This window comes from Strix aluco, chromosome 1 (genome assembly GCF_031877795.1).
Source record: "Strix aluco isolate bStrAlu1 chromosome 1, bStrAlu1.hap1, whole genome shotgun sequence".
NCBI classification, from domain to species: Eukaryota; Metazoa; Chordata; class Aves; order Strigiformes; family Strigidae; genus Strix; species Strix aluco.
Window position 1 is genome coordinate 17,459,231 of NC_133931.1, and position 26,831 is coordinate 17,486,061.

Below are 26,831 nucleotides of genomic sequence, written 5' to 3' on the forward strand. Positions count from 1 at the left end.
TCAAACATAATAAATAGAATTAGGCACTTAAATAGAGTGAAGAATACATATTTGACTCTTTTTATCTCCTACCCCTTATATGCATATTTTGTAGTGTCTGTATCCTTCCTTGAAGTTTTTATACATTTCTTCACTGATCTGATTTTGGGCTTTGACTGGACCTTTGCAATCTGGGCACTTTTTGTCTGTCTTCATACCCCTATCAAGTTTAAATTACTCCTTTTGTTTATATATTAGACACTGTATTTTATCTGACTAATCCAGAATAATCTTCTGAGCCACTTCTTAACTAGATGACAAAGACAATCATTGCACATAAGCAATGTATGAAAAAGAAAACAGCAATGTGAATGAAAGCAGTTGTTAAACAGTTTGACCATAATTTCTGTAAGAATGAGGGATACTATATCTGTGAAATTTCTACAAAATCAAGCATTTTTGTCATATAATTTATGTCTTCTACTAATCCTCATTTATTTGTCACCTGGTTTTTAAGTAAAAGGCAGTTCTTTCTGTTTTAATTTCTGTTTTAGGAATTATAGGTTTAGAAGGTTTTTGATATTTAAAGGTAGTTTGGTACATGAACATGACAGGGATTTTTAAAGTACTTTTCAAGATTATAGGTAGTTGGCAGTGTGCCTTTCAAATGTTAAAGTGTGTAATATTTTATGATATGTCAGTATGTCTCTGGAATAAATGGAGGATGTGCACTATGCTATTATAAAACACAAACAAACAAACCCTGAGTTCCACTTTGCCACATAAGGTGGGAATTACGTGTTAGATTTTTGGGGGAGAATAAAATACTAATTGACTTAACTGGATCAGAGTTAGCATAAAACAGAGTGATTTTTTGAAAATTACCTCCTAAATAGTGCAAAAAAGAAGGGGATGGAGGCATAATGTTGTAATGAAGTGCAAGAAGAATAAAATTTTGATTCTCAAAATTGTTAGTGCCTTATTTCTTCTGTAAACCATCATTTACCCACAGTTTCAAACCAAATAAGATCCAAAGATGGGAACTTCACTGACACATCTACATGCATAGCCTTACACTTTTACTAATCCCTTGATTAGGAACAAAGATGCATTATTTCAGTAAGCACTTCCTTTTTTTTTCAAATGCATTTTACATTAAATAAAAGACTATCTAATGTGAATGTTGACTATACATAGTGGTGAAATACTTCAAATCTCTGGTTCACCACCAATGATCTGAAGATTATCCATGAACATTTTTAAGAGTTTATGAAAGACAACTGCAGAAGGGAGGCCTACTGTCTGTTGACTTAAATTTGCTATGCAGGATTCTGTGCAGTTTGGGGGGGGAGCTACTTGTTTTGAACTATAAAAAAATATGAGACAGCTGCATTTTCTTTATGGCTGATACGGTGTTTTTCTCTGAATTTTAGGAAAATATTGTAGATGATGTAGTGCAGCTATGCTTGGAATAGTAGCTGGCACAGAAGTAGGTTGGACTGCCAATGTATTATGGTAATGGTGAACAGCTTTATAATTTACTGAGAAGATAAATTGATGTGAGAAGAGGGGCAGTCATTTGAACAGAATAAGCAATCATTTTCTGCCAGTTGCCAATATAAATTCTGTCATCTTGCAAATCTACTTTCTGAGAACAAGCCCATAGACATCATGAACTGTAAAGATCAGATTTTAGGAACTGTGAATTTAGTTAGAATTCAGACAATATCAACTTAGTTAGAATAATCTTAAGTATAACCTATAGCTGTCAAAGACGGATGTGTTAATGAATAATTGATTTGATAGGTAAACTTAACTAGATATTAGCTATTCTAAAAATAAAACTAGTCTTTTACCATGAGCATAGTTAGATGGCTTGGGTGAAGTTTTCTCATGCCTTGGACAATAAAGTTGGAGTTTATTTTTCATACGTTTTTGTGATTATTAAAGAGAAACCTTATTACAGGCAGAATATATACTAGTCAAAATAGGTGCTAGGAAATGTATTTTACAGCCTTATTTTTTGTTTCTATTGTTCAGTAAGACCTCTTCCAGTAATAGGTTTATTCTCAAATACATAAGCAATGAAAGGCTGTTGCCTCTGTATTGCTTAACAATTAGTTACAGGGTGAGAGTTTAAATAAAAGAGCTATTTTGTCTTGCATCATTAGGTAATTGAATTATACAGAGAAACAGTGGTGCCAAAAAGGACAGCTAATTAAACCTTTACCTTCCAAAAACCAAGCATCAAACTAAAGTATACTTCTTACATTTGTAACAACTTTGGTCACTTTATGGCTGTTAGAAAGTGTGTTTCATGCTGAAATTAACAGTGACAATGTAGAAAGATTTTATGTTTTCTAATCAAAACATGTAGTCTTCTGCCTCTTATGCTGAATATATGTTATAGTGCAGTTCTCACTTTAATCAGTACAGAGCAATGTGCAAATGCAATTTAATAGCTAGGTAGAACGTTGTACCATATAGTGAAGCTAACCAGAAAAGGAAATTCATCTGTTTTGGGGGCTTTTTTGCGTGAAATTTTGGATATTAGTATTTTACATAACTTTATGAAATTTCCAGTGGTTTGGAAGAAAAAATTTTGATACCGACTGGGTGGCAAATCAGAAAAAGAGAGCTAAAAGGCCCAGTGAGACCAACAGCTGAGTAACTGGGACCCATTGCTAGCCTGGCAGCCATGCAGCAAAATAGCACCAGTCTAACCAGCTGGCAAAACAGCTAAGCAGCTGACTGGCCAATAAACGATAGAAGCAGGCTGCTGCTTTGGCGTTAATTACAGATTTCACTGGAATGAAAATTTCTACAGATCTTACTGACTGTCACAATTTCATATCACAATTACCAATTTGATATTAGAATTATTTGGTAATAAAATGATAAATAAATAAGACATTGATATAAAAATGAGTCTTTACCTTATTAACACAAACCAACAAAGATGCTCTGCTTAGACAAATGATTAGTGTGGATCTTCAGAACTGTAATCTCTCTGTCCCAGAGGCTGTGTGTACTACTAAAATCCAGATTCATGGGGGAACTTGGCGGTCAAAAAAGCATAAATGATCTTGGAAGAGAGTTGGAGAGCTAAGGGCTCCTTTTTGTGTCTTCTGCCTACACTCCAACCTTTGCAGGCTAGAACACTTTTCATTTTCCTTCTGACTTGATGAATACTTTCATTCTTTCACAGAATGTTACATTGGTAATATGAATGGTAAAAAGTGCACATAAATAAATACACCTATTTGTACCAAAACTGCCTCTATACATGTCATCTGGTGTCAAGGATGATGAAGTTATGTGACATTTTTGGATTCCCACCCCTTTGTCTGAAACAAGGGTTAAACTGTTATATTCAGTTTCCTGGATAAGTGCTGTACTTCTTAATTGGCAATATATGTTTAATAATAAAAAAAATAAATAAAGAGACACCATAAGTAGTGTTTCTGGCTATGTTTTGCATACTTTGTATTAAGGATAGTATTAATGGCTTGGGCCTGTCAGAGGTCTACATAGAATACCTGATTTTACATACCAACTAGTATAAAACCATTATTCCTTGGAGTGGTGTATTTACAGGCTCATGCAGAAATGACTGGCAATTTTGTGGGGCAGAGGTGGGGGGACAACACACCAAAAGAAAGGTAATACAAGAACTAATACTAACTGTTACGATACTAAGTAATACTAATACAAGAACTTCCTTATTCATTCACAACATCCTTTTGCAATCTGATAGCACTATTTTTTATTTTTTTTTTTTAACATCCCATCCAGATTCCTTGGATCTATGATTCTGAGTAAATTTATTAAGCTTAAAAATGTTAGATTTTATACGTTCTCCAACTGCAATAAGATCAGCTAGTGTATTTCCATAGTATAAAAACATTCTAAAGCAAGTATTTGAAGGAACTTTAATAGCCTATGGTGTCAGCCAAGCATTTTGTCATTTATATTAGTGCCTGAGGGAAAGAGGGCATTAGCACAGTTTCAGAAATTTTCAGAAAAGTGATCTTAAACATACTCTGTTTTCAGACAGCATGATTGGGAAAAGATGGAAAGGACACTACCTATGAACTGTTACTCTTTCAGAAGTCTTCCTCACAAAATAATACCTACACAAACTTATTAGTCGTTTATTTAAGGAGTATTTTTTTCACTTAAAAATCACTTATAAATTAGTTACTTTATTATGAATACAGTTGACTCTAAATGCACCTTGATCATTGTCTCTAACAACACTAAAGCAACTGAAAATCTGGAAGCGATTACTGGTGGAACTAAGCATAATCCTTAGGGCTGACCCCCAAAAGAAATTTGTTTTACCCTAATAATAGAAGAAATGTGTTTCAGTGTTAAGAAGGTCATTGCCCATCCACCTCTGGCACAATTTCGAGGTAAGGCTATAATAATGTGGAGAAATCATAACTACTTCTGATCGAGGAACTGTGTACACACTAATGAAATAATGAGAAAAATTAGTGTTGAGTACAGGATGAACAGGAAAAAAATGTCTTCCAAGCCTTTAGGTAGGCAAGAGAATCCCTGATATTTAGCATTAATTAATATTTTCCATGTTGAGTTTTTAAGCTTTAGGCTTCCATCTCATCTGTAATCTAAAGAACAGCCAGAAAAAGCTACTCTGTTTGCCACAGTATTTTGAGAATGATTGTTGAGCACAACCGAAATGCTTCCCTAAGATTGCTATTTCAGTCAGTCCTGCATAAGAGTTAAAAAAGTCTGAATAAGATGTCCTGAGTTTTGTCTTTGAAGGAATGAATGAATTGGTTTTAGAACAAACTCAACACCTTTCAGCATCTGCAAGTGCACTTGTACACCTCACCCACTGAACAATTTTGAAGGGATAAAAACATAGAAAACCGGACTTCTAGTCATTGTAAAAGGAGGATCATAACTCAAGGTTAAGAATATAGTCTCCAAGTCAGACCGAAATCTCTAGCTAAATTTTTAATTGAAATTTTTGAAATCCATGGACTAGATAACATGAGTTTTCTTGGTTGTGGTTTTCAAAGTTCTCACACATCTTAGTCAGTGTATCATTTTTAATAAAACAGACTACTAAGGGAAAGAATGAATGAAAGCTCTAATATTAGTTTTATACAAGAAAGATTGTTCCATATAAACTATTTATTGATACTTGCCTGGTTGTTTTATTGGCTCTTAGCAACCTCCCTTCCTAACCCTACCTGCCCAGCCCTCAAGTGCAAGTGTTAGAGAAATTGGAGAAGGGAAGATTTGTACAGCATCTTACTCCTTGGTTTTCCTCAAGTCATAAAATGAAACAGAAATCTTTCCCTTTGAGGGAACTAAGAATGCTTTTAGTGTGTAAGGGACTATTGCTCTTTAAAGAGAAGTATGCTTTAAATTAAAATGTGATCATATGTTAAAGGAGGGATGGCTATCAAATGAAACATGCAGTTTCCCTGGGTTAGTTGTCATAAGCAGAAATCAAATATAGGCTTCTGCATCTAAAAAACCCATTAATTTTCACAGCCTGAGCTGACCAGTTCATTAGCTTCAAGTCAGGATTGAACTCAAATTTAAGTCTAGGCACTGTATGAGGACAAAGAAGCAAAGAACAAAAATCTGGTTTCCAGAGATTTGCCATTACTTTCTTGAATTTACTGTTAATTTGCATTACCATTTTAGCTAGCTGTGCTCTTGCCTATTGCTATCAAAATATAATTCCAAATCTTGAAACAAACATTAAGCCACAAAATATCTCTTGGGAAGTGGTTTGAACTTCAGATGGGCAAATGCTTTTGTGGACAAGGATGTACACTGTCAGAGATGCAAAGAATAGAAGCTTAGAGGACACTGCTATTCTGTCTAGTTGAACCTTTGCTCTGTTACTGGTGATAATCCAAGCACTTAATGTAATACATTTATTTTCAGAAATACTATTTAAAGAACTGAAATGTCTAATGAGAATATGTTGACACAACTTGAAGTGGAATAGTATAAAAATATTTTATTTAGATGGTGAGATATTTGTTTTGATTTAATTCTCTTAGTTTTGAGTGTGTCACTTGTATTTGTTAAAATTATCATATTCATCTAACTTTGATGATTTTCATAAGGCAGCTGGAAAAAAACCACTTAACACTAAAATAAAAATGAAGCACTATTTCAGCACAGAGCACCATATAAAATTATTTTTTTGATAAGGAATTTCAAATTGTCAAATTTATTTCTACTTGAAAAAAGAAAAACATGCCTTTCTAAAGAGAACTTGAAGCAAAAGTTTCTAATTGAATAAAGGAGGGAGGGGAGGACTGTGCCTTCCAAAAGAACCGTGCAGCCATTCATCAGTCAATGCTGATTTGATTTTAGTTGCAAAAGCCAGAGCTCCTTCCCTTCCCTTCCCTTCCCTTCCCTTCCCTTCCCTTCCCTTCCCTTCCCTTCCCTTCCCTTCCCTTCCCTTCCCTTCCCTTCCCTTCCCTTCCCTTCCCTTCCCTTCCCTTCCCTTCCCTTCCCTTCCCTTCCCTTCCCTTCCCTTCCCTTCCCTTCCCTTCCCTTCCCTTCCCTTCCCTTCCCTTCCCTTCCCTTCCCTTCCCTTCCCTTCCCTTCCCTTCCCTTCCCTTCCCTTCCCTTCCCTTCCCTTCCCTTCCCTTCCCTTCCCTTCCCTTCCCTTCCCTTCCCTTCCCTTCCCTCCCCTCCCCTCCCCTCCCCTCCCCTCCCCTCCCCTCCCCTCCCCTCCCCTCCCCCTTCCCCTTCCCCCCCCCTTCCCCTTCCCCTTCCCCTTCCCCTTCCCCTTCCCCCCTCCCCCTTCAGCTTCCCCTTTGCCCTTTCCCCTCTCCCCTCCCCTCCTCTTGTACTTTTAATAACTAATTTTCAGATTCACTGAAGTGACAGAGTATTTCTTATTTCTTTGTACCCTGAATTTAAAAAAAAGATACTTACTCTTGAAAAATAAGTGTCTGGTTTATGGTTTTAGATGGTGGCCTGCACAACTTAAGCTCTCTTGTTCCATATCTTGAACATGAAAGTCACAGGATACAATCCTTTTCCTGGTGCCCAGAACAGTGTTCTGCCTAACCTGTTAACTGACCTGGATAGACACCAATTTTTTCTAGGCTGAGTGTCATCTACTTGCATCATCATAGTGCTGTGCCTGACCAATAATGTGACTGTGTGGTTTCTGTATTAGTACTGATTTGTATCCCATCATTTGGTCACGTACAGTGGGACAATCTTGTCTCTTCATGCTTTTCATGACATAACTATTCATTGATAAATAAAAAGTTCCCTGGAGGGCATGTCAATGAATGCGTGTTTGAAAAAAAAGTTTTCCATACAAGACCTTTATCAAAGCTTTATGAAAATCTACTAATTTTCAACTCTGATCATTTTTTAGTCTTTTAATAATAATTTTTATTTGTTTGTTTTAATTCAGGCTCTCTGGAATGAATATACCTCCTCCAGTTATCAGTAACAAAAACTGGCTCAGACTACATTTTGTAACAGACAGCAATCACCGATACCGTGGATTTAGCGCTCACTACCAAGGTACATTTAAAGAAATACATTTTTTTGTTGTGGTTGGTTTTGTTAAAAAAAAAAAAAAGTACCTGAAGCTGTAGAGTAAATGGGAAAGGCCATTTAAAAAGTCATCATAAAGGTGTAGTTTGTATTTGCATAAATTATAAATTCAGCTGTGCAACCTGTTACATCAAATTACACCATGTTAGAGTATGGGTAGTGTATAATCTCTTGTTTCTAAATACAGTTATAAAAAAATCACCTACTTCACTTTATCTTGTGCAAGTACTTAACTTTTTTAATGGTCCTAATATTCTGAAGAATATTGTGTAACAGATGCAGAATAATGGTTTTATTATTAAGGTACGTCTTTGCTTCTATGGTTTTATAAGTCATGTTTATAAAACAGTGAGTAAGTTTCTATTTACTAATGTAACATTTAATCACTCTTTCTCTTACTACCTATTTCTGAATGCATTGTTCTATTAAGGGTTTAATTAACCCATAAGATTCTTATCCACTGTTTTTATGAACAAGCATTATTTTGAGTAACAGTGAAAGCATCTGAAGCATTAACTTGTGAACATCACCATTTAGAACAAGGTCATTCTAATGATGAACTGCTAATGAAAACTGATCTTCTTTAGCATATGGTAATACTGTCTGCTTCTTCACAAGCATTATTGTAAATAATATTTTTCAGTATCTACACTGTATCAATGGATCTTCAGGGAACAGTTACCCTTTTTGTGCTTTTGTGCTTTTCCATTTACCTGATGAAAAAAAAAATATCTCCATTCTGAACAAGATTGGTTCAGGAATTTCTTTTACACTTCTCCATAGGAAATTTAGCATAGGAAGAGATTAGCTACATAAATTTTTTGCAGAATCTGTTAGGAGTAATCATCTAATGTGAAAATTGCAACTTACAAAAGACTAGGACTAATTTTTTTAGTAATTCATCTTTTATAATAGTAAACTTTTTACAACTCTATAATTGCCTCAGATAACATATTCTGTACAAGATCAGAACAAATTTAATTAGTATTTCAGCAAATATTGTCTATTTGGACTCTCTGAGTTCATAGATGTTCTGGAATGTGTATTCTGAGTGAATTTAGGGAAAAGGAGCCTTCATACTGTAGCTTCAGGGCTGCTATAACTGTTTATGGAAAGCGCTGGCTCATTTTGTGTATGGTATCCTTCATACCAAATATGGTAAACCACATGCTTTTTTGGGAAATCGCTAGCTTGCAGGACTGTTAGAAGATATAAAGTATGAACTTTCTCTATTAGATCCTACTCCACAATTGAGAAACCATGTGATAAATATTTTGGTGGTTTATGTGAAGTAATTTGGATTGTTGAGATGTTCATTTTGAACTGAGAAAAGGAGAACAAACTATGTCTCAGATGACACACATACTTTCATTCCTGCCAAAAGTGTGAGGTAATAGGTAAAGATAATAGACTTTTGTTTAGTTTCAATATGTGTTTTCTGCAAGTCACATAAAACATTTGAGTTGGCAAGTGTGGGAGATTTGAATATACTGTGTATCTTCTGTTTTTCTTTACCACCTAAGTTTGTAAAGATTACATTATGAGTTTTATATTATTTTGGTTTGCTCATGTAATTTTTAATGGCATATCGCTGAATGTATGTTAAAGTGTACTCTGTATGAAATGTTGCAGTAGTAGAAAATATCTTTTAAAACACCTAGAAAAAAAAATGTAGGCAGTAAATAATTGCAGCATGTAAAAGCATTAAATGTGCATATTCAAGCAGATATGATCATTAAAAGTCAACCTTAATAGTAGAAAATTGCAAAAGGCATTGTCAGGTGATAGGGAGGAGTGGTTTCTGGGTCAATGGTAGGCTAAAGGAGAGAGTGTGAGGAAATTAAATAAACATATTAAAAATCTGTCATACATTTAGAAAACAAATAAAAATATATAGCACAAAATATTGCAGTCTGTTAGGAACGGAAACCTTTAGTTTTTCAGTTAGAAACAACTTTACAAAAAAGACCATTTTCAAACAGTCATTTCACTGGTACACAGACATGAGTTGTCACAAAAGTAGATAACTGATAAAAATCAAAAAAAGTACTCCAAAGAACCATGTACTACAGATACATGTGCCTGTTTTTCTTTTCAGGAATTTATTTCTGCATCATTTTTGAGAGGGTCTTTGTTAATCTTTTTAATAACCTGTATTATCACTGTACTACACTGTAACAACTGCTGTAAAAACTCTCTTTCCCTTTCTTAATTAACATAGATAAGTTTGTAACTTCTGACTTCCCTCCTTGAAACTTAATCTTTCCTATGTACCACTATAACCAGAATTAGTAATTTCTTGCCACTTCATCAACTTCAACTTTCTTTATTCTATTGTATTTTTCAAAGGAGCCAGACTCCAAATTCTGAACTTCAGAATGCTGCATAATTCTTACTCCATCACTCCTTGGCATGTCAGTACTCTTTTCACTTAATCATTCCCTTGGCTTGCTGGTTTTGTTTGCACAACTGCACATTTTGTGCTAGTGTATTTGAGTGATTGTTTGACCCTGAGTAGCACTGAAGCAGCTCCACAGCCACTCACTCACTCCACCCCCACAGTGGAACAAGGCAGAAAATAAGAAGAACAAAAGTGAGAAAACTCGTGGGTTGCGATGAAGACAGGGAAAATCACTCAACTACTGCCCTGGGCAAAATGGTCTTAATAGAAAACATTTAACTACTTATTTGGGTGTTGGGCAACAGAGGGTTAAACAATTGGGGAAAACACCTTTCCTCACCTCTTTCACAGGCTTAACTTAATTCCAGACACTACTCCTTCCCCTTCCTTTATCTACTCGCCATAGATCACACTTTATTTCTTCAGTGATGTGGCAGGCAGTGCAGGAGGTTTAGGTCAAGGTTTAGGAGTTTCTCCTACTCTTCATTTCTCACTCTTCTGCCGTTTCTTCCTTCTTACTCATTTCTTCTGATGTGCATTGACCATGGCCCACAGTCTCTTAGGGGAAGAACCTGCTCTAGTGTGGGTTACCCATGGGCTCCAGTCCCTTTGAGGGTGTTATTAGCCCTGGAATGAAGCACTCCTGCTCTGGCCTTGTTCCTTTTTCTAAGTGTTTACTGCCTTATCTTAAATATATTTTCAGAGATCCCACAAATTCTGCTGATGGGCTCAGTTGTGTCCTCTGGTGGGTCCATTGCAGAGCCAGCTGGAAGCAGCTATGGCTAACATGGGACAACATCTGACCTCCTGTCACAGAGGTCACATGTGCAGCTTCCCTCCGCCACCAAACCCCTGCCATTTATACCAATTACAATCTGAAAAAAGCCCCTTGTTGGTTGTTTAATTCAAACAAAAGAAAATAAGCAAGTCTTATGACCACTTTTTAGGCAGGATATGAAATAAGCATATCATATTCCCTTATTTTCTCTTAACTTTACAAAAATTGCTTTTTTAAGATTCTTTTTCACAAGGCAGCCTCACATGGCCTAGCTTCAGTGTAATATCTAAAGCTATTGTGGCCTAGACATTTGAAAAGAAGAGTAAAAATAATGCAATGCAAAGTCAAAATCTAGCTGCATGGGAAAAAAACCCTCAAAAACCAGAAAACCTAAGGTATTAAATAATCTTTCATAAACATCCTTTTAATTTCATTAATTATCATATTTTACCTAATCTTCTGTTTAAGGCCTTGCAAACACTTGTGAAAATGTTTAAACTGGCTTGTACAGAACAAATGAAATTTACCGAGGTACTTGAAACTATGGGAAACTCTCAGCTTCACATAAGTACATTGTCATGCAGGTTATGTTATTAATTTATTTTAATAGGCCTTTTATTTTGTGAAAGATATTGAATTATACAATATTTAAAAGATATTGGTAATTGATAATCAGTCATATATGTCCATTAGAAGAGAATCAAAATATTTCCCTATCCAAGTTGTGGTGTCATAATGAAGACAAACTTATGCTTGCTTGTCTGATCACCCATGTTTCAGCACTTCTTTCTATTCACTGAGGGTTCTTCATCTTGGTGTTTTCTGTCCTTATTGCTTTGTTAAATCTCCTTTTGAGTTAGAAACTGTTGGCTGAAGTAGAACCAAAGCTTCTTTGGATCTTGCTCAAGCTGCTGCTTCAGTGTTTCTTGGCACTGGTAATCCTCTTTTGCTGTTTCTAAAATTAGTTGTGCTTTTTTACTCCATCCATTCGCAGTTCCTGTAAAAGTTCCTTTTGCTTGCTGCTTTCTGTTGGCTACTCTTTTCACTCCATCACTTATGTATGAATCCATAATATTATCTAAGTGGACAGAAGGGATTAAGTTAGCTTCACAGCTTCAAGTTTTACAGGCTGGCATACACAGACTTCAATATTCTTTATGTCAAGCATACCTGGACTCTGAAAGAGCTTTTCAAAACGAATTCTTCATTTTCTGATAGTTGAACATTACTTTAAGAATCTATAACTTTGCTGTCTTTTGAGATCCTTTCTCTCTCGCTCTCTCCCTCACTCCTTTAAAGTCTGGAAGGTTTCAGTAGTAGCCCTATACTTGTTATCTATTTAACATGTGAAATCCATTTCTTAACTGGTTTTGCTTCCTTCCACCTTTCCTTCACCTCTGTTTAAGCCATGTACAAACTAATGCTTCTACTATGAACAAAATAGTATCAAATATGTCAGTTGAGTGCACAATTGCATCTGCCTTCCATTAAGAGTCTTTGCTTATAAGAAAATACAGATGGAGAGATGAAATATAGCCATGAGCTTTTCAGAATAGTATAAAATTTATCTGTCATGCTCATGTTGAAAAGTATGTAAATGGTTACTCTGCTTAATACTTGACAGCCAACTATGTAGAGCTGAAGTTGTATAAATGCCAGCATTTTCAATGTGTGATGAAATATGGAGAAAACAGATGTTGAAAAGTTTTCTCTTTCTCTTCTTGATTTTCCATTGTTCTTTTCTTGTTCTTTCTGTCATTTTGTATATGAATAGAAATGTATCTTCATTCAGAAATGATTTATGGAGTTAGACTTTTCTTAGATTTTTTTGTTGCTTTTGCTTTGAGAGACAATTTGAAGCAATTGGCAATCAGGTAAAGAACAGAAGTAGTACTAAGCTGCCTCAGCACGTCATGGCTAGAGTTGCCAGAAGGGGAAAACTGTCTTTACCACTTTTTTTCAGAATATCTAACAATTTAAACAGAATTTGTCATTCATTTCTCATCTCAAAAGCTGTTGCAGCAAACAGTACACAATACTACTATTGGAAGAAGTTGTAATGAAGTCTTAGGTGAGATTCAGCTCCAAGATACCAAAATGTAGATGTCTCTGTATTGTAAACTATAAGTTTAGACACCTATAGGTATCTAAATACTCATTAAACTTGGGGAGCTGTGGGGCACAGTTCAGCTGTATGTGAATATATGTGCACTGATGTATGAAATCACCTAGGGTATCTAAGATATTTTTATGGCAGTGGTGGAAGTGCAGAGACTCTTCAGGCAGACAAACTATAGTGTTGTAAAGCAGTACGTTATGAAGTAACAAAACTGCACCAAACCAATCTATGTATGGGCAACTGAATCTTCCCTGAATCTTAGGGATATGGTGTAGTTGGGAACTGTCAGTGCTAGGTTAATGGTTGGACTAGATGATCTTCAAGGTCCTTTCCAACCTAGATGATTCTGTGATTCCCCATATCTAGCCAATCCTGTCAGTGCAAGTTGCAGAGTGATTCAGCTGACCACATGGTAGGGGTTGGATAGAGGTGCTCTAGAGGAAATGAGACATCTTCATGGCGTTAGCAAATTAGAATTCACAGGAGACCATGCCATTCTGGCACAGAAACCAGATGACAGTGAAGAACACCTAAAACGACAAGAAAAAACATATAGTCAGCTGTTATGTCCTGTCCAAGGTGTGTACTTTAAGATTAATTAACACACTACATCCCACTGACTACACTGACTGGATTTCCATTTATTATAATAGTTTATATACCTAGTGCAACTATAGACACACAGATGTAGGTGTCTTAATCTCAGGTTGAATCTCACATAATATGACTATTCACTGAAGTGGCTTTTTACTGCCATCATGCTCATGGGCTTGAGATTCCCTGGGAGAAATTAAGGTGTTACATCACTTCCATCACATCTGTAGAAGTCTGCTACTTAAACAAGGGCTGTGCCTGCTTCTCCTTAGGACAGTGTAAAGTTGCTGGCTACATTGGTAATTTATTTAACAGATGACAGATTTTATTTTTTTTTTTACACTATTTAGTTCTCAGAATTGTAAATCTGTGACTTTTCAGTCCCTGAACTCCTGTTGTAAAAACAACCCAGATGAACACCTGATTTTGCGCTGGATGGAGGAAAAAGGAACCCTCTTTCCATAGAATGAAAGGAAATTACCAGAGCTTCTCAGCAGGTTTTTTGGGTTTTTTTGCCTCCAGGCATAACAAGAACTTAAATTGCATACATTGTCACACAAGTAAATGTTTTAGTGGATTTTCATACTCATGGATCTTTTAGCTCCACTTCATCTTACACTGAGCTATAATTTCTGAACAGATGATTTTTTGCCTTTGCAGTCTTTTATTCACAATTGTACACCCACAGAGTGACAGTGTGCAGAATGACATTGATTTTGCTGTAGTAAAGTCAGAGGAGAAAAATTTCTACATTTTTTTGACCCTCCCCCATTTTAAAGTACTTATTTTTAGAATTCTCCCAGCTACAGGTTTTAATAACACCACTGTTGGTGGTTAGTTAAGTTAGTTCTGATACTGTATACAGATCCAGAAAAACTGTTTCTAAAATTTTAATTTTTTTCTACTTCAAATAAGATCATAATTAATTTTAAAAGTCAATGGAACTAATACGAAATATGAAAACATCGTAATCTGTGGTAATGTTTAAATTGATGGATTGTAATTTACTTCTGAAATAAATGTTAAGTTATGCAGTAAAGAGTCCTTCCAATTTTTTTATGATTTAACAGATATGTCTTCTTAATTTCATACTTATCCTAAAGAAAAAGCCTGTAATGTTTTAGGTGCATTCAAACATTTTAACCTATTTCTGTTTCATTTACTATTCCACACACTTCTGTTCATTGTTTACAAAAGAGCAAATGACAATGTTTTGTGTACTACTGACTGTAAGTAATTCCATCTCTGTATAAGAGAAAAAATCTACTGAATTAAACTTTATTTCAATTTAGGTAATATTTATAAAGGAAGTATTTTTCTTACTTAGATCAGTTTTGTTGGAAGTTCAGGAATTTATAAATTGAAACGAAAACCAACATTTCAAACAACAATAAAACCCCCAGGAAAATGGGATATTAAAACTATAAAATCCATAAGTAATATGAACAGCCCTGGTTTATGAAAAGGAAAAAAAAGTACTTAAAAATCAGTGTGCTTTTAGTGATCCTATTCAAGCATATATATGAATATATATTTAAGTATTTCAAATGTATGTAACTATATATATTGTATGCCTATATATATTTTTTTTAAAAAAATATATAATTATATACATATATATAAAAGAATCCTGTAAGGAAACCAACTAAAAATCGAGAAAAATTAACTATTAAAATAAATATCCTCTGGCAGTGGAACTCTTCTAATAATAGTACATAAACTGTAGAGTTTATAGAACCTACAGAATGCTTCATTTTGATAAGGTCAAACCTTATCAAAATACATTAACCTGTATATCTGCATGCTTCATGGCAACCAAACAGCATAATATATTGCACTGATGATCTGTTCATGTCAAAGTGATAAAACAACTGAGGGAAAAACCTGGGATAAAACACTTGTTTACAATCAGAACTTTTAGTGGTATTGAGATAAACTGTAGGAACATTTTGTTTCCCCTTTGAAAAATGTTGACATTCAAATGATCCAATAATATGCTTTGGCTTTTTCATTAAGTGACTTATTTTGTCTGCAGTGAAATTATTTCACTATATTCAAAAGTGATAAGCCATTCCAGTTAGCTTTTTAATAACTTTGACCATTATGGAGCTTACTGCACACCGAAGGAAACAATCTTAAGTGATCTAACTTTGGAAAACAGATTTTAAATGTGAAAATTTATACTGTCAATGACAGTGTTTGTTTCTTGAGAACACTTGCACTTCTGATAGAAATCATATCCTCATGTCCTTGAGGATAAAGGTAGTTAGTTTTAAATTTAATTATATGAACTGGATAGCTACGCATTGATGCATAAAATATGTGAAATATAGTTGTTGTGCTCTTTTAAATGTTTCTCCCTTCTTTATTATTTGTGAAGACTCTAATCACACCATATAAATGAAGACTGAGTAATATGCTGAATAGTCTCCTGCCTAAAGATAGGAAAGTTATTATTTTTCCAAGAGAAAAATTAGATCCAAAATTGTGGTCTGGAATATGAATATGGAAGTGACCCATGCAATATGTTATGTGTCACATCCTGCTCAGATGAGGGGGACAAGTGACTCAGATTCGCAAATCCCCAATGGAGCGGACAACAAGTCTCCAAGTCTAAACATTTATTAACTACTCACAATGTACTAATTGAACACACAATAGTTGGCTAAGTATATAGCAAGTCGTGGCAAGCAATATAATATGCCTTGCATTGCTTAATAGGAAAGGGAAAAGAGGGAGATAGAGGGAATGGGGAAATACAGATCACCGGTCTGGGTTTCTGCGCTGCTCCTGCCGACGAGGGTTCTGGGAGGCACAGGAGGAATCCGTCTTCTTCGCTTCACTGCACTCTCTCTCTCCCGGGCTGCGCCCCCCGCCCCCTTCCCTTCTTGATTTATACCCACTTTCCTTGGGTCCATCCCCTAGGTCAACCCACATACCTACGTATCCCATGTACAGGGAGGGGTGAGGTGTTTCATGGGATGATGTAATTAGCATGATCATGTTAGCCCTCGTTAGCATATTGAGGGTTGTTAACTTTAATATGCATTTCGTGGATAATGAAGCAAAGGTCATTCACTGGACAGATGGCCCTTGAAGTTTTGGCCAGGTGCACCAGAGCAGAGCCGTCCTGTCTCCACAGGGCTCCCTCCTCCAGTCCCATCTTGTGTTATTCGGGCAGCCTTATCAGCTTCGACCTCCACAGAATGCACCCTGTGACTCATAGTTTTGTCTTGCGAGTGTTTGAGGCATTTCTTTGATCAGCCTCAACTTTTGCTTTCTCAGGCTGTTTTTCTTAGTTTCTCACAGGCCTGGTTTCTCGTCTCTCACATCATGCCAGAAGTTATTTCACAGTGGTAAATAAGATACTACAGTTTTTACCCATTTCCAGTATAGGTAAGGTTGAGGATAAATCTAAGATTATCTAATTCCAGAAGTAAAATTACCATTGCAAATTATTACAAACTCCTTACTAAATAAGGAGTCAAATCTAACTCATGAAAAGTTAATGTTTTAATGAATTCTACTTCAAGTAAGGAATGAAAGAATTTTCTGAACTCCCTTTTCAATTTCAATATCTTGGTTCCAGTCAGTGGATCTTTTTATACTTTAAAATATGAACTGCTTTATTTATATACACCATCAGTAGCAGTACCAGAAAGCTGAAAGAATTTAACTTTTTTTCCCCATTCACAGGCACCTGGATATTAATTGAACATATACCTCCATTTAACAAAGTGTTTTCACTTAAATGCAGCTGAGGCGATAAACCTTGCATACTATGGATAATAATGCATAATAACATTATTATATGGAATTTGTTAGTCTGTAAAATCACTAACTAGTACCAAAAAGATTCTCAGTTATGTTATTTCTTTAGATTTTCTTTATGTCAAATTTCAGTACCATTCAAATTGGAAAGAAAACTTGATAAAAGCCCTCTCAGAACCATGTTGGTCATACCTTCTCTGATTCTAATTCTGTTTGAAAATTGCCAGAACAACAGTAGAATAGCAGTCTGAGTACTAAAGTGTTTGTAGCATCTCCTAAGAGAGATTTGTTTGTTCGTTTGTTTGGGGTTTTTTTTAATTTATTTACTTGCTTGGTTTTAGAGATGTCAATATAATTTTTTGTCTGAATCCTGTATCATTCTTAACATTGTTGTACTTTCTCAGAAAATTAAATTAGCCCAGTTCACATTGTTTTATGCATTTTCAATTCCAGTGTTATTTTTTTCAAAAAGCTCATATATTTTGGGGTTATTAACATGACCAATGACTTTTCCTGAATGTCACCTATTTTTAGCTAATTTACAAAGCTTTGTCCATGAGTGGTGAAAGGTATACATGTGAACTGAGTATGGAGGTTGAGAACTGGGATTAGGAGAGAAGAGGAAGGGGAAAAAGAAATTTTTGTATCAGGAACCCAAATAAAGTGAGCTGAGAGTTTTTAATGGAAAGGAATATGTAGGAGAAAGACAGAAGAGCCAAGTAAAATGATTAGAGTGGAGAGTGAGGGATTGTGAGGAAAAGATTTAGGTGAGAAGACCAGCAGTAATGAGATTCATCCTGAAGGGAATCTGCTGAATAGTTATGACTTATTGAATAAGAAAATGTCTTATATAATGCATAGCCTGGTTAGAATCTAGTCTGTGCTAGCTGAGAAGAATTGGCTTGAACAGGTAGCCAGAACAAACCGTGCAAGGTATAAAATGGTGTGTATGGAGAGAAATGTTCAAAACTGATTCTACCAGTGTCCTCAAACTCCACCGCACAGCTGTGAATATGTTCCTTCCTGCCATGAAATAGCTGAAACATACCAGAAAATTTTGGGTCAACAGGGTGTTTTTTGCACTGTATAGAGTGAACGGAGGTTGCATTAAAAGTAGTGTCATGCAAAGTTGGCTATAATTCGTTTCTGTTATCATTTTGAAGAAGTTAAAAGATGATTTGTGAATGACATACAAAATTTAAGTTACCATAAGAAGTATCTTAGGTATTCTAAGATCATAGGATAATTCAGGTTTGAAGGGAACCTCCTACTCAAAAGAAGCTGGGTGTTGAGATAAAGCCATGTTGGACAGGAGCTTATTCACTCTTATCTTGAAAAGTCCAAGGATGGAGACTGTGTACTGTCTCCAGGCAATCTGTTCACAGGTTGACTGTCCTCAGAGAGTAAGTTTCTCCGTATATCTGCTTGAAACTTCTCTTGTTTCAATTTATACCTTTTCCTTTTGTCCTCCTACCTCATATGTGTTGGAAGGCTCCTTTTAGGCCCCCCTGAGGCTTTTTTTTTCAGGGCTGAACAAGTTCAGCTTCCTCAGCCCCTGCTCACAGAGCAAGTGCTCCAGTACCAACCATTTTGGGGACTGCCTGCCAAACTCACTCTGGTTTATCAGTTTCTTCCCAGGTCCCCTTCCTTTTGGTGAGCCTTAAACTGCACACGGAACTTCAAACTGGACATAAGTGCTAAACAGAGGTGGGGATAATCCCTTCCATCAGTGTATCAGCCATGTTTCTGTTAATACAGATCAGGATGCTGTTCGCCAGGGCACACTGCTGGCTCACATCCATCTTGCTGTCCACCATGACCCACAGGGCCTTTTCAGCAGAGCTTCTGCCCAGCCAGTCAGACCACAGCCTTTCCTGTTGCCAGGGGTTGAATTTGACCTTATTTATTTTCATAAGATTCCTGTTGGCTCATTCCTTCAGCCTATCTTAGGTCCCTCTAGATGGCAAGCCTGCTTTCAAACATATTGTCTATCCCCCCTCAGTTTGGTGTTACCTGCAAACTTAAAGAGATTCCAGTTCATAACCTTCTCTTGGTCATTGATGAAGGTATTAAACAAGATGGGTCATAGGATAAAGTCCTGTAGTGCTCCACTTGTTACAATCCTCTAAGAAGAGTATGACCCACTAACCACAAACCTATGACCCTTACCATCTAACCAGGGTCTGTGCTCTACTACTTGCCTTCCTTACTCCATTCAGGGTCTTGAATTCATTTCATGGTAACTGCAGCCATGGCTACCATTGATTTCCATGTTTCCAACCAGCTCTTCCTTATTAGTGAGTAGCAGGTCCAGCTGTGCATCACCCCTGGTTGCCCCATCCAGTATGTCTATCAAGAAGTTGTCTCTGAAGTCTTCCAAAAACCCATCACCACAGTCCAGCCATGTGAGGTGTCCTTCCACGTCTCAGTTACTCTAATGATGTCACCATTCTGTGCTGGCATGTGGAGCTCCAGTTCCTCCTGCTTCTGTTCCAGGCTGACTGCATGTGTGTATGTAAACTTGAGACAGGGGTCTCTTCACCCTGTTTTACATTCCCGAAGTCTCTCATATTCCTGTAAAATTTGAATTTCCTTTCTACTTTTTTCTATCATTATGTCACTTAAATGTGACTCTCTATCTCCCTCTCCGTCACTCTTGGTATAAACCTCTCATCAGCAAGTTGGCCAGTGTTGACAAAGACACTCTTGCTACACTTTATCAGGGGCACCTTTACTACTTCGGGTAACAGCAGACTGTTGTCACCCTGTTTAGGCAGAGGTTTATTTTAACAGCACATGAGATTTGTACCACTCCTTCCTAAACCATCACAGTATCAATGAATTTGTCTTTAAGTGTCTGAGGTCTGAGTTATGTAGTCTTTCTGCTGCACTTGCAGGGAATTCAAAGACCTTAGCCTGTGTTGCTTCTTTGTAACTCTCTTTGCACAGAAAGTACTGCAAAATTATTTTAATTTGTGAATAAAATGATGAGATCTGTTGATCATTACTATCGTCAGTAGTATCAGCAAGCTCTTGTGTTCTAAGGTAGTCAGTATACTAAGAGGACAAACAAGAAAACATGCAGCTGTATAAATCGACGTGCACCTTGACTCCTTTGTTGCTCTAGCCTCTCTGCATTTCAGAAGAATATAACAAAATTGAAGAAAGTTCAGAGAAAGATAGCAAAGATCACCAAACACATGGATTAGTTTCCAATTGAAAAGTCATTGACTAGTGTAGGGCCCTGAAGCTTGGAAAATAAATAGAGCTGTGGGAGGAGGGGAGATACATAGATTGGAAACTCATGAATTGCAGGGCTAGTACTGGAAATAGTTATTACATCTGGTTTTGGATGCCAAAACTGAGGTGCATACCAATGAATTGACTTGCTCAAAGTCACCAAGGAAGTTACCAGTGGGGTAGGGCACTGGGTCTTTTGAGCCCTAATCCAGGGCATCTGAAAACTAGGTAACACTAACCCTTCCACTTCTCACAAAGCTGACAGAATTGCTTAGGTAATGCTGTTTTAGTTTATAGTACTGCCTTGGTGCACTATAATATGTACAAATATTTGTGAAGAGAATCCTTGACTTGAAGGACATATATTCAAATTAAATAGAGCTGACACAAATACAAAAGGGAACAGGCATATTGACTTCCTGAAAGTAAAGCAAACTGCTGTTTTTCCTACTCTCCTTCACCTGTCACTCCTTTCCCTTCTCTTACTTAATAGTAAACTTGGGATTAAAGACAATGCCTTTTAATTCATAATATATCTGTCTAGTGTAAAGGTGTAACAAATAGGCAAATAGCATATGTAGGTTTATATCTGGAGATATAAGAAGAAAGGATTTCTTTTCATTTGTATGTAGCCCAGTGCTGGGTAGTGTGTCTTTTCATGAAAGAGAAATAAAAGCCACACGTTTAAATCATATTTTCCCTGGGAAGTTCTAAAACCTATGTGTTAAATTAATGATTAAAAAATGTATAATTATGGTCTTGTGTGGTAATTGAGGCACAGACTCTCCATGAAGTGCAGAAGGAAAGACCTTTTATTATTACAATAGTACATATTTATGCTATGGTTAAAGATCTTACTTCATAATTAGCAAATCAGCAATTAGACAGCTATCTACCTTTTCTCCTATCAGCATAAGACCACTCTAACACGCGCTGTGCAGACCAATCAACTTCTTGTTCACGTGCTGTTCACGCAGCGGTAACTTCTCACAGGTCAGTACTTTTCCCAGTTCAGTGTTGCAGCTGTGCATTGTTTTCTTCTGTCACCTTGGCACAACTTGGCAGTTTCTTATCTTTCTCCCAAGGCCTGTTTCTCATCAAAGCCTTGCTGCTTCTCAGGGGCTGCGCAGAGCTGACAGACCGATGTCGACTTGCCTGTCTCCCACAGTCTTGAAGGAAATTTCAGTTCTCAGAAACTGACCTTGTGTTGTTTTTTAAAGTCATTTGATCACACTATTTTGACACTTAGAGCAAAACAATCACTAGTACTTAAACTAAGAATCATTCAGCTTCCCAGTGACCCTAATGGGAATTTATGAATATTAATCAATCTGGAAGAAATGAATCCTTTTACCTCTTGTGGAGGTTATCACAATGTCTTTTTTTAGGGTTTAATTGGCATTTAAGTTTCCTGTGGTCTTTGTACAGATGCAAGATGTTTATTTTTGTATTTGTCTTTGTAGTCATTTTGTGTTAGAATCAATATGTGGTGTGGTTTTTCTTTTATTTGTGTATTTTTAGTTATTATTTCCTGGTAGAAAGGAATTTACTTGATACTTGCTGAAAATTCTCAATAACTGCTACCCTGTAACATTTTCTCATGAAAGAAGTTACTTTGGAACTGTAGAATCTTTCAGAATCTCTTCCCTCTGCAAAAATGATCATAGTGCCATTTAATTCATGTAAAGTAAATATCTAGCAATGACGGTATAAATGTTAACAGTTTTGACATAACCCAAATTCTAAGTAGAAATATTCAGAACCTAAGGAGAGACACAGAGAACATGATATGCTATAAGCACCAAATAGAACTTCAGTTTAAAGAATAAGCATTTCAATATTTTTCAAGATCCATTCAGAAAGTTTCTGATGTCTTTCATAGTTACATTTATGAGAAGAAAAAGATTTGTAATGGAATTTTTGTCACCCCAAACAGCCCAACAATAATTCCTGCCAGTCAGAAATGCTCACATAATTCCAGGAAAGACATGTTTAATACAAATTGGTTTCCATCAAAGTAAGATTACATAAATCATTCTCCAATCATATCACTGTGTGCGTTAGTTTGTACAGGAGAAGATATGAAACTTGTTTCAGAGATGCCTTTTATAATTTTTGCTGGCATTAATCCCAGTAATATTTAAGTGATAGTTAGTTAAACTTGTTACCCACTAAGGACATTAAATTGTAAGGAATACTGCAAAGAATTTACATTCCGGTGTAGAGAACCAAAATCTTCTGCAGGTAAAAACACAGAGAAACTGTTTTTTATATTTAGGATTTTATTTTTACTCGGAAATATTAATAATGGAACATTACTCATTTAAAAGGTATACAAATAAGTGAATGGAAATTAAAAAATATACTAACAGAAAAAAAAGTAAGCTTAGGGCCAGTTGTAGCATCCCTAGTAAAATTCTATACCCCAGAAACCCATTCATTATTACATAACGCATTGATGTGAAATTGGGAATTGCTGCTTTTCACGCAAGAGAAGGTTTGTAGAATATTCATATTCTAGTATTTATGATCATGCAAAAAGCATCTAAATTCTGTATAGTGCCTCCTGCATTATTTTGTTTCTTAATGTGTATGTGGTGGACCTTAGAATACTATAAATTTAGTCTATTGACTTTGTTTTCAGGTATTTTCTCAGATTGTCTTTTTCCCATATCAGTAATGTCAATGGGATTCAGAGAGGAAACCACATGGAACTACCTCATGTTCTCTACAGTACTTTCTTGTTGAGTCTCCGATCCTGGTATTATTATCAATATGCTGGAAATAAGCATATATTCCAGTTTTATTTTGAAGTATCATAATTTGAAAAATATCATGACTCTGGTAGAATTAATTAAAAAAACTTTATTCTTTATATGCAGTATTCTTACATAATCTTTCTCTTTAAAGAAAAAAAATGAAATTCAGAAGCAGCCTAAATTCAGTACAGCTTCAGCCTTTAATTAGTAGTTTTCTAGAATAATGACAATATATGAACAATTCTACACAATGTCTTTAAGTCTTTTTCTGCTCTCACTGTTTGAAGTATCTGTTATGTGGAAGGCAACCCACAGTATGTTATGACATTTTAAGATCAATGTCTGAGGTAGAGAGCTTGCTCTAGTTTCTGTATTTCAGCTCCCTGATTCTACGGGCTGTTATTTGTGCTTTTTTTTCAAGTAACCTATCCTGATATTAATCCTATTTTCTGGCTTATGTTCCTTTTGTTGTCAGAAACCTGAATTCTAGTTCTGCTTACCAGGATCTCTTTTGTTGTCTTCATGTTCTAATGATATGAATGTGCCTTCTAATGTAGCTTTTTTTTTTTTAATTGAGGTAAAGAAATTGGTGAAAGCAGGCTCCCACAAAGCAAGAAGCTAGAAAGTCATGCTTTCTATCGTGACACTAGAAAATTGTCAAATTCTGTGAAAATACCAAATTTCCATTTTTGCATGGAAGAATAGATTTTGTGATTGAGTCCAGGAATCTATATGTCCTTGATTTGGATAAAGGAGACATTTCAGATAATTTGAGGAAGCTGAATGGCTTGAAAGGGTATTTCTCTGTCTCAACAAACTTAAAAAATATTGATAACTTCATAGAAATTTAATTTTTTTGTTGAGAGTATTCTTTAGAGTGAAAATGACACGTGATCTTAGAGAGATTTTTTGCCAGTGTCAGATCTGAGTTTTTCTGGGAAATAAATTCATTTGCTGACCTAGAGAACTTACATCCAATAATATGATTGTCACAGGAGACAGTTAGACTTCAGAGTAGGATATTTTTGTAAGAAAAATAAAAAAGTGGAAAGAATGTGTAGAATGTATATTATTCCAAATTTCTAGTTCAAATATGCACTTCCAAAAATATGTGATTCCAATTTGAAGAATATCAGTTTTTAAGACACTTCAACAGATCAATATTTTAAAAAGTAAACAGGATATTGGTGCATCTGTGTATATATATCTGATGAGAGGGAGTAACAAAGATGAAGCCAGACTATTCTTGATGGTGCCCAATGAAAGGATAAATAGTAATGGGCACATATTGAAATAAGGGAAATTCCATATTCTGTATCTAAACAGAAGAAACCTTTTTACTGTAAATGTCATTGAAAAATGGAACAAGTTTCCTAGGAAGGTTGTGGGAGTCTCTATCCCTGTAGAGATGGAGGCTGGACACGGACTGGACACTATTCTGGGCAACCTGCTTTAGTTGACCCAGCTTTTAGCTGGTAGGGGTGTACTAGACAATCTCCAGAGGTGCCTTCCATCCTCAACCACTCTGTGAAAGTCTGAAGTGTTCAGATATGCTGAGCAATGACTCATCTCAAAATTTGACCTCCTTAAGTTCTATCAGATAAGGAATGTAAGAAGCATCCAAAACCATCTGTCATTTCTGAAAATCAAATTGCCATATTTTTAGACATTTCAATATATCTTTTTCCTGTAGAAGGTGTCTCTTTGTGAGCATTTCTTTGTACGACATGATACACTGCTGAGGAAAGATACTTGCAGTAACTGAGGTAGCTATTTTGGATATTAGAAACCATTTTGGCTATTGAAAGAGAACTCTTTCATTACTCTCATTATTTTGTGGTGCAAAATTGCCTGAAATGCACATTAAGGCAATACATACGTGACTCTTTTAAGAATACTTTTGAAATTTATTTTAATGTGTAAGCATTTAGCTTAAGACATCTTGAAATTGTTGGCTAGTGATTCACTGGGGGCCTCTCATAGTGAAGCTTTTCTGAGGTAAAGCTCTTGTTTTGCACTGGATGCCCACTTCATAGCTTAAAAGTTCACTTACTGCCCACTTGATGCTGACAGCACATAAATGTTCGGCAGGAATGGTTTTATTTCTATAAAGTCTAAGTGGATTTTGAATCAGTTTCTATACTGAAGGAACCTTCTTCCTTCTCAGAGAATTGCTTTCATCTCACTTAGGACTTGACCTTTCTTAAAAAGTATTATTTTTTAGCCTGTCCTGACCTTTTAGATAAAAGGGCTGGCGAACTGGGAAACACAGGAAATCTATGTGGGGGCCCACAGTGCAGGGCATTGCATCCTGTGCTGGTCCCACTGCCCCCAGCTGGGGAGCAGGGAAGGCCAAGGGACAGCCAGAGGCAGACCCAGCCCTGGGCATCAGGCACCTCCATGGAAATGGGGACAGGCCAAGGTTAGGCAGGGACATTAGCCCCATGGCTGGGCAGAGCAGGGCTGTGGGGAACTGGGGAGCAGCACTTCTGTGGTATTGCTGGGGTGGGGACAGATGGCTCCAGATTAGGTGTCCTGGACCCATGGGCATGGGTGGAGGGAGGCCCAAGGGAGGCTGGGCAGTGCTGTTTAAGCCCATTATAGCCCTCAGAGTCCCCACAGTCATTGAACAGTATTTCTGTGGTGTAAAATACATAGTAACTTAATTTACATTTGGTATACAAAACTTCAGATCTAAAGTTAGTTGAATTGTAATGCAGTTATGTAGTATAATGTTAAAAACAGAATCTTGTTATTGCTGAAGGGAGAACAATTTATGTGGAGTTAACAATTTATTGTTATCTAAAGTTTTAATGGTCTGGTAGTCTAAATTATCTAGTATAGGAAACCTCAATAATAATAATACACTTATAAAAGTTAAGAACTGCCTTCCTACTCTGTGCTATTTTTCTCTTGTCTTACTTTCACCCTTTTCACTGTGCCCCTGGGGTGGGGATTACAATGAACTGATAGCATCCAAGGGTCTGTGTTGGGATGAGTTTGATATTTGTGGTGGTGACAGGGAGGGGGAGGCTTCCTTTTCAGTCGTGGAGTTCAGTTGTTTCTTTTTATATATTTTGTTAACACAGACTGCTTCTTTCTCATTGTTCTTTTTACTAAAATCTGAAAATTGCACATTAGCCTTCCTAAGCCTTAATAAGTAGAAAGGGCTGTTGCTTGTTATGCAGTGACTATGTAGCTTTATCAGCGTTTTACTGTATACTGTATTATCAGAGCACAATATTCCTGAAATGCAAAGAGGTCAGGAAATATTCACTTGACTACTACAGATTATCAAAACTAATGAAAACGACCTTAGGCCAAGGTAAGCCTGGATGGGGTCAACACAAATCTTGTGGCTTTGTATTACTAATGGCAAAATTATACTTATTAGGCTACAGTCTTCAGAATTTCTGTATTATTCTCTGTTAATTTTGCTAGACACAGATAGAGTAAACAGTACAAAAGATGTGCTTAAGTATTAAGAATTGTATGCTTTTGTATGCAATGAACTTATATAGACTAATATGAAGGCAAACTGGCAAGACACCTTTTCTGCAAGCTTGTCTTTGCCATTTCCCTAGTAAATGGACAGCCTTTCTAAGAACT

General features: G+C 36.2%; 1 protein-coding gene across 2 annotated transcripts in view; it reads left to right on the forward strand.

Moving 5' to 3' along the window:
- The window catches only part of CSMD3 (CUB and Sushi multiple domains 3), a 756,099-nt gene that overhangs the window by 241,005 nt on the left and 488,263 nt on the right, over positions 1 to 26,831 (forward strand). For both annotated transcript variants that reach the window (XM_074808674.1, XM_074808748.1), the window contains exon 6: positions 7,415 to 7,527. In XM_074808674.1, coding sequence (XP_074664775.1) covers positions 7,415 to 7,527 — 113 coding nt within the window. The remainder of the gene's footprint in view (positions 1 to 7,414; positions 7,528 to 26,831) is intronic.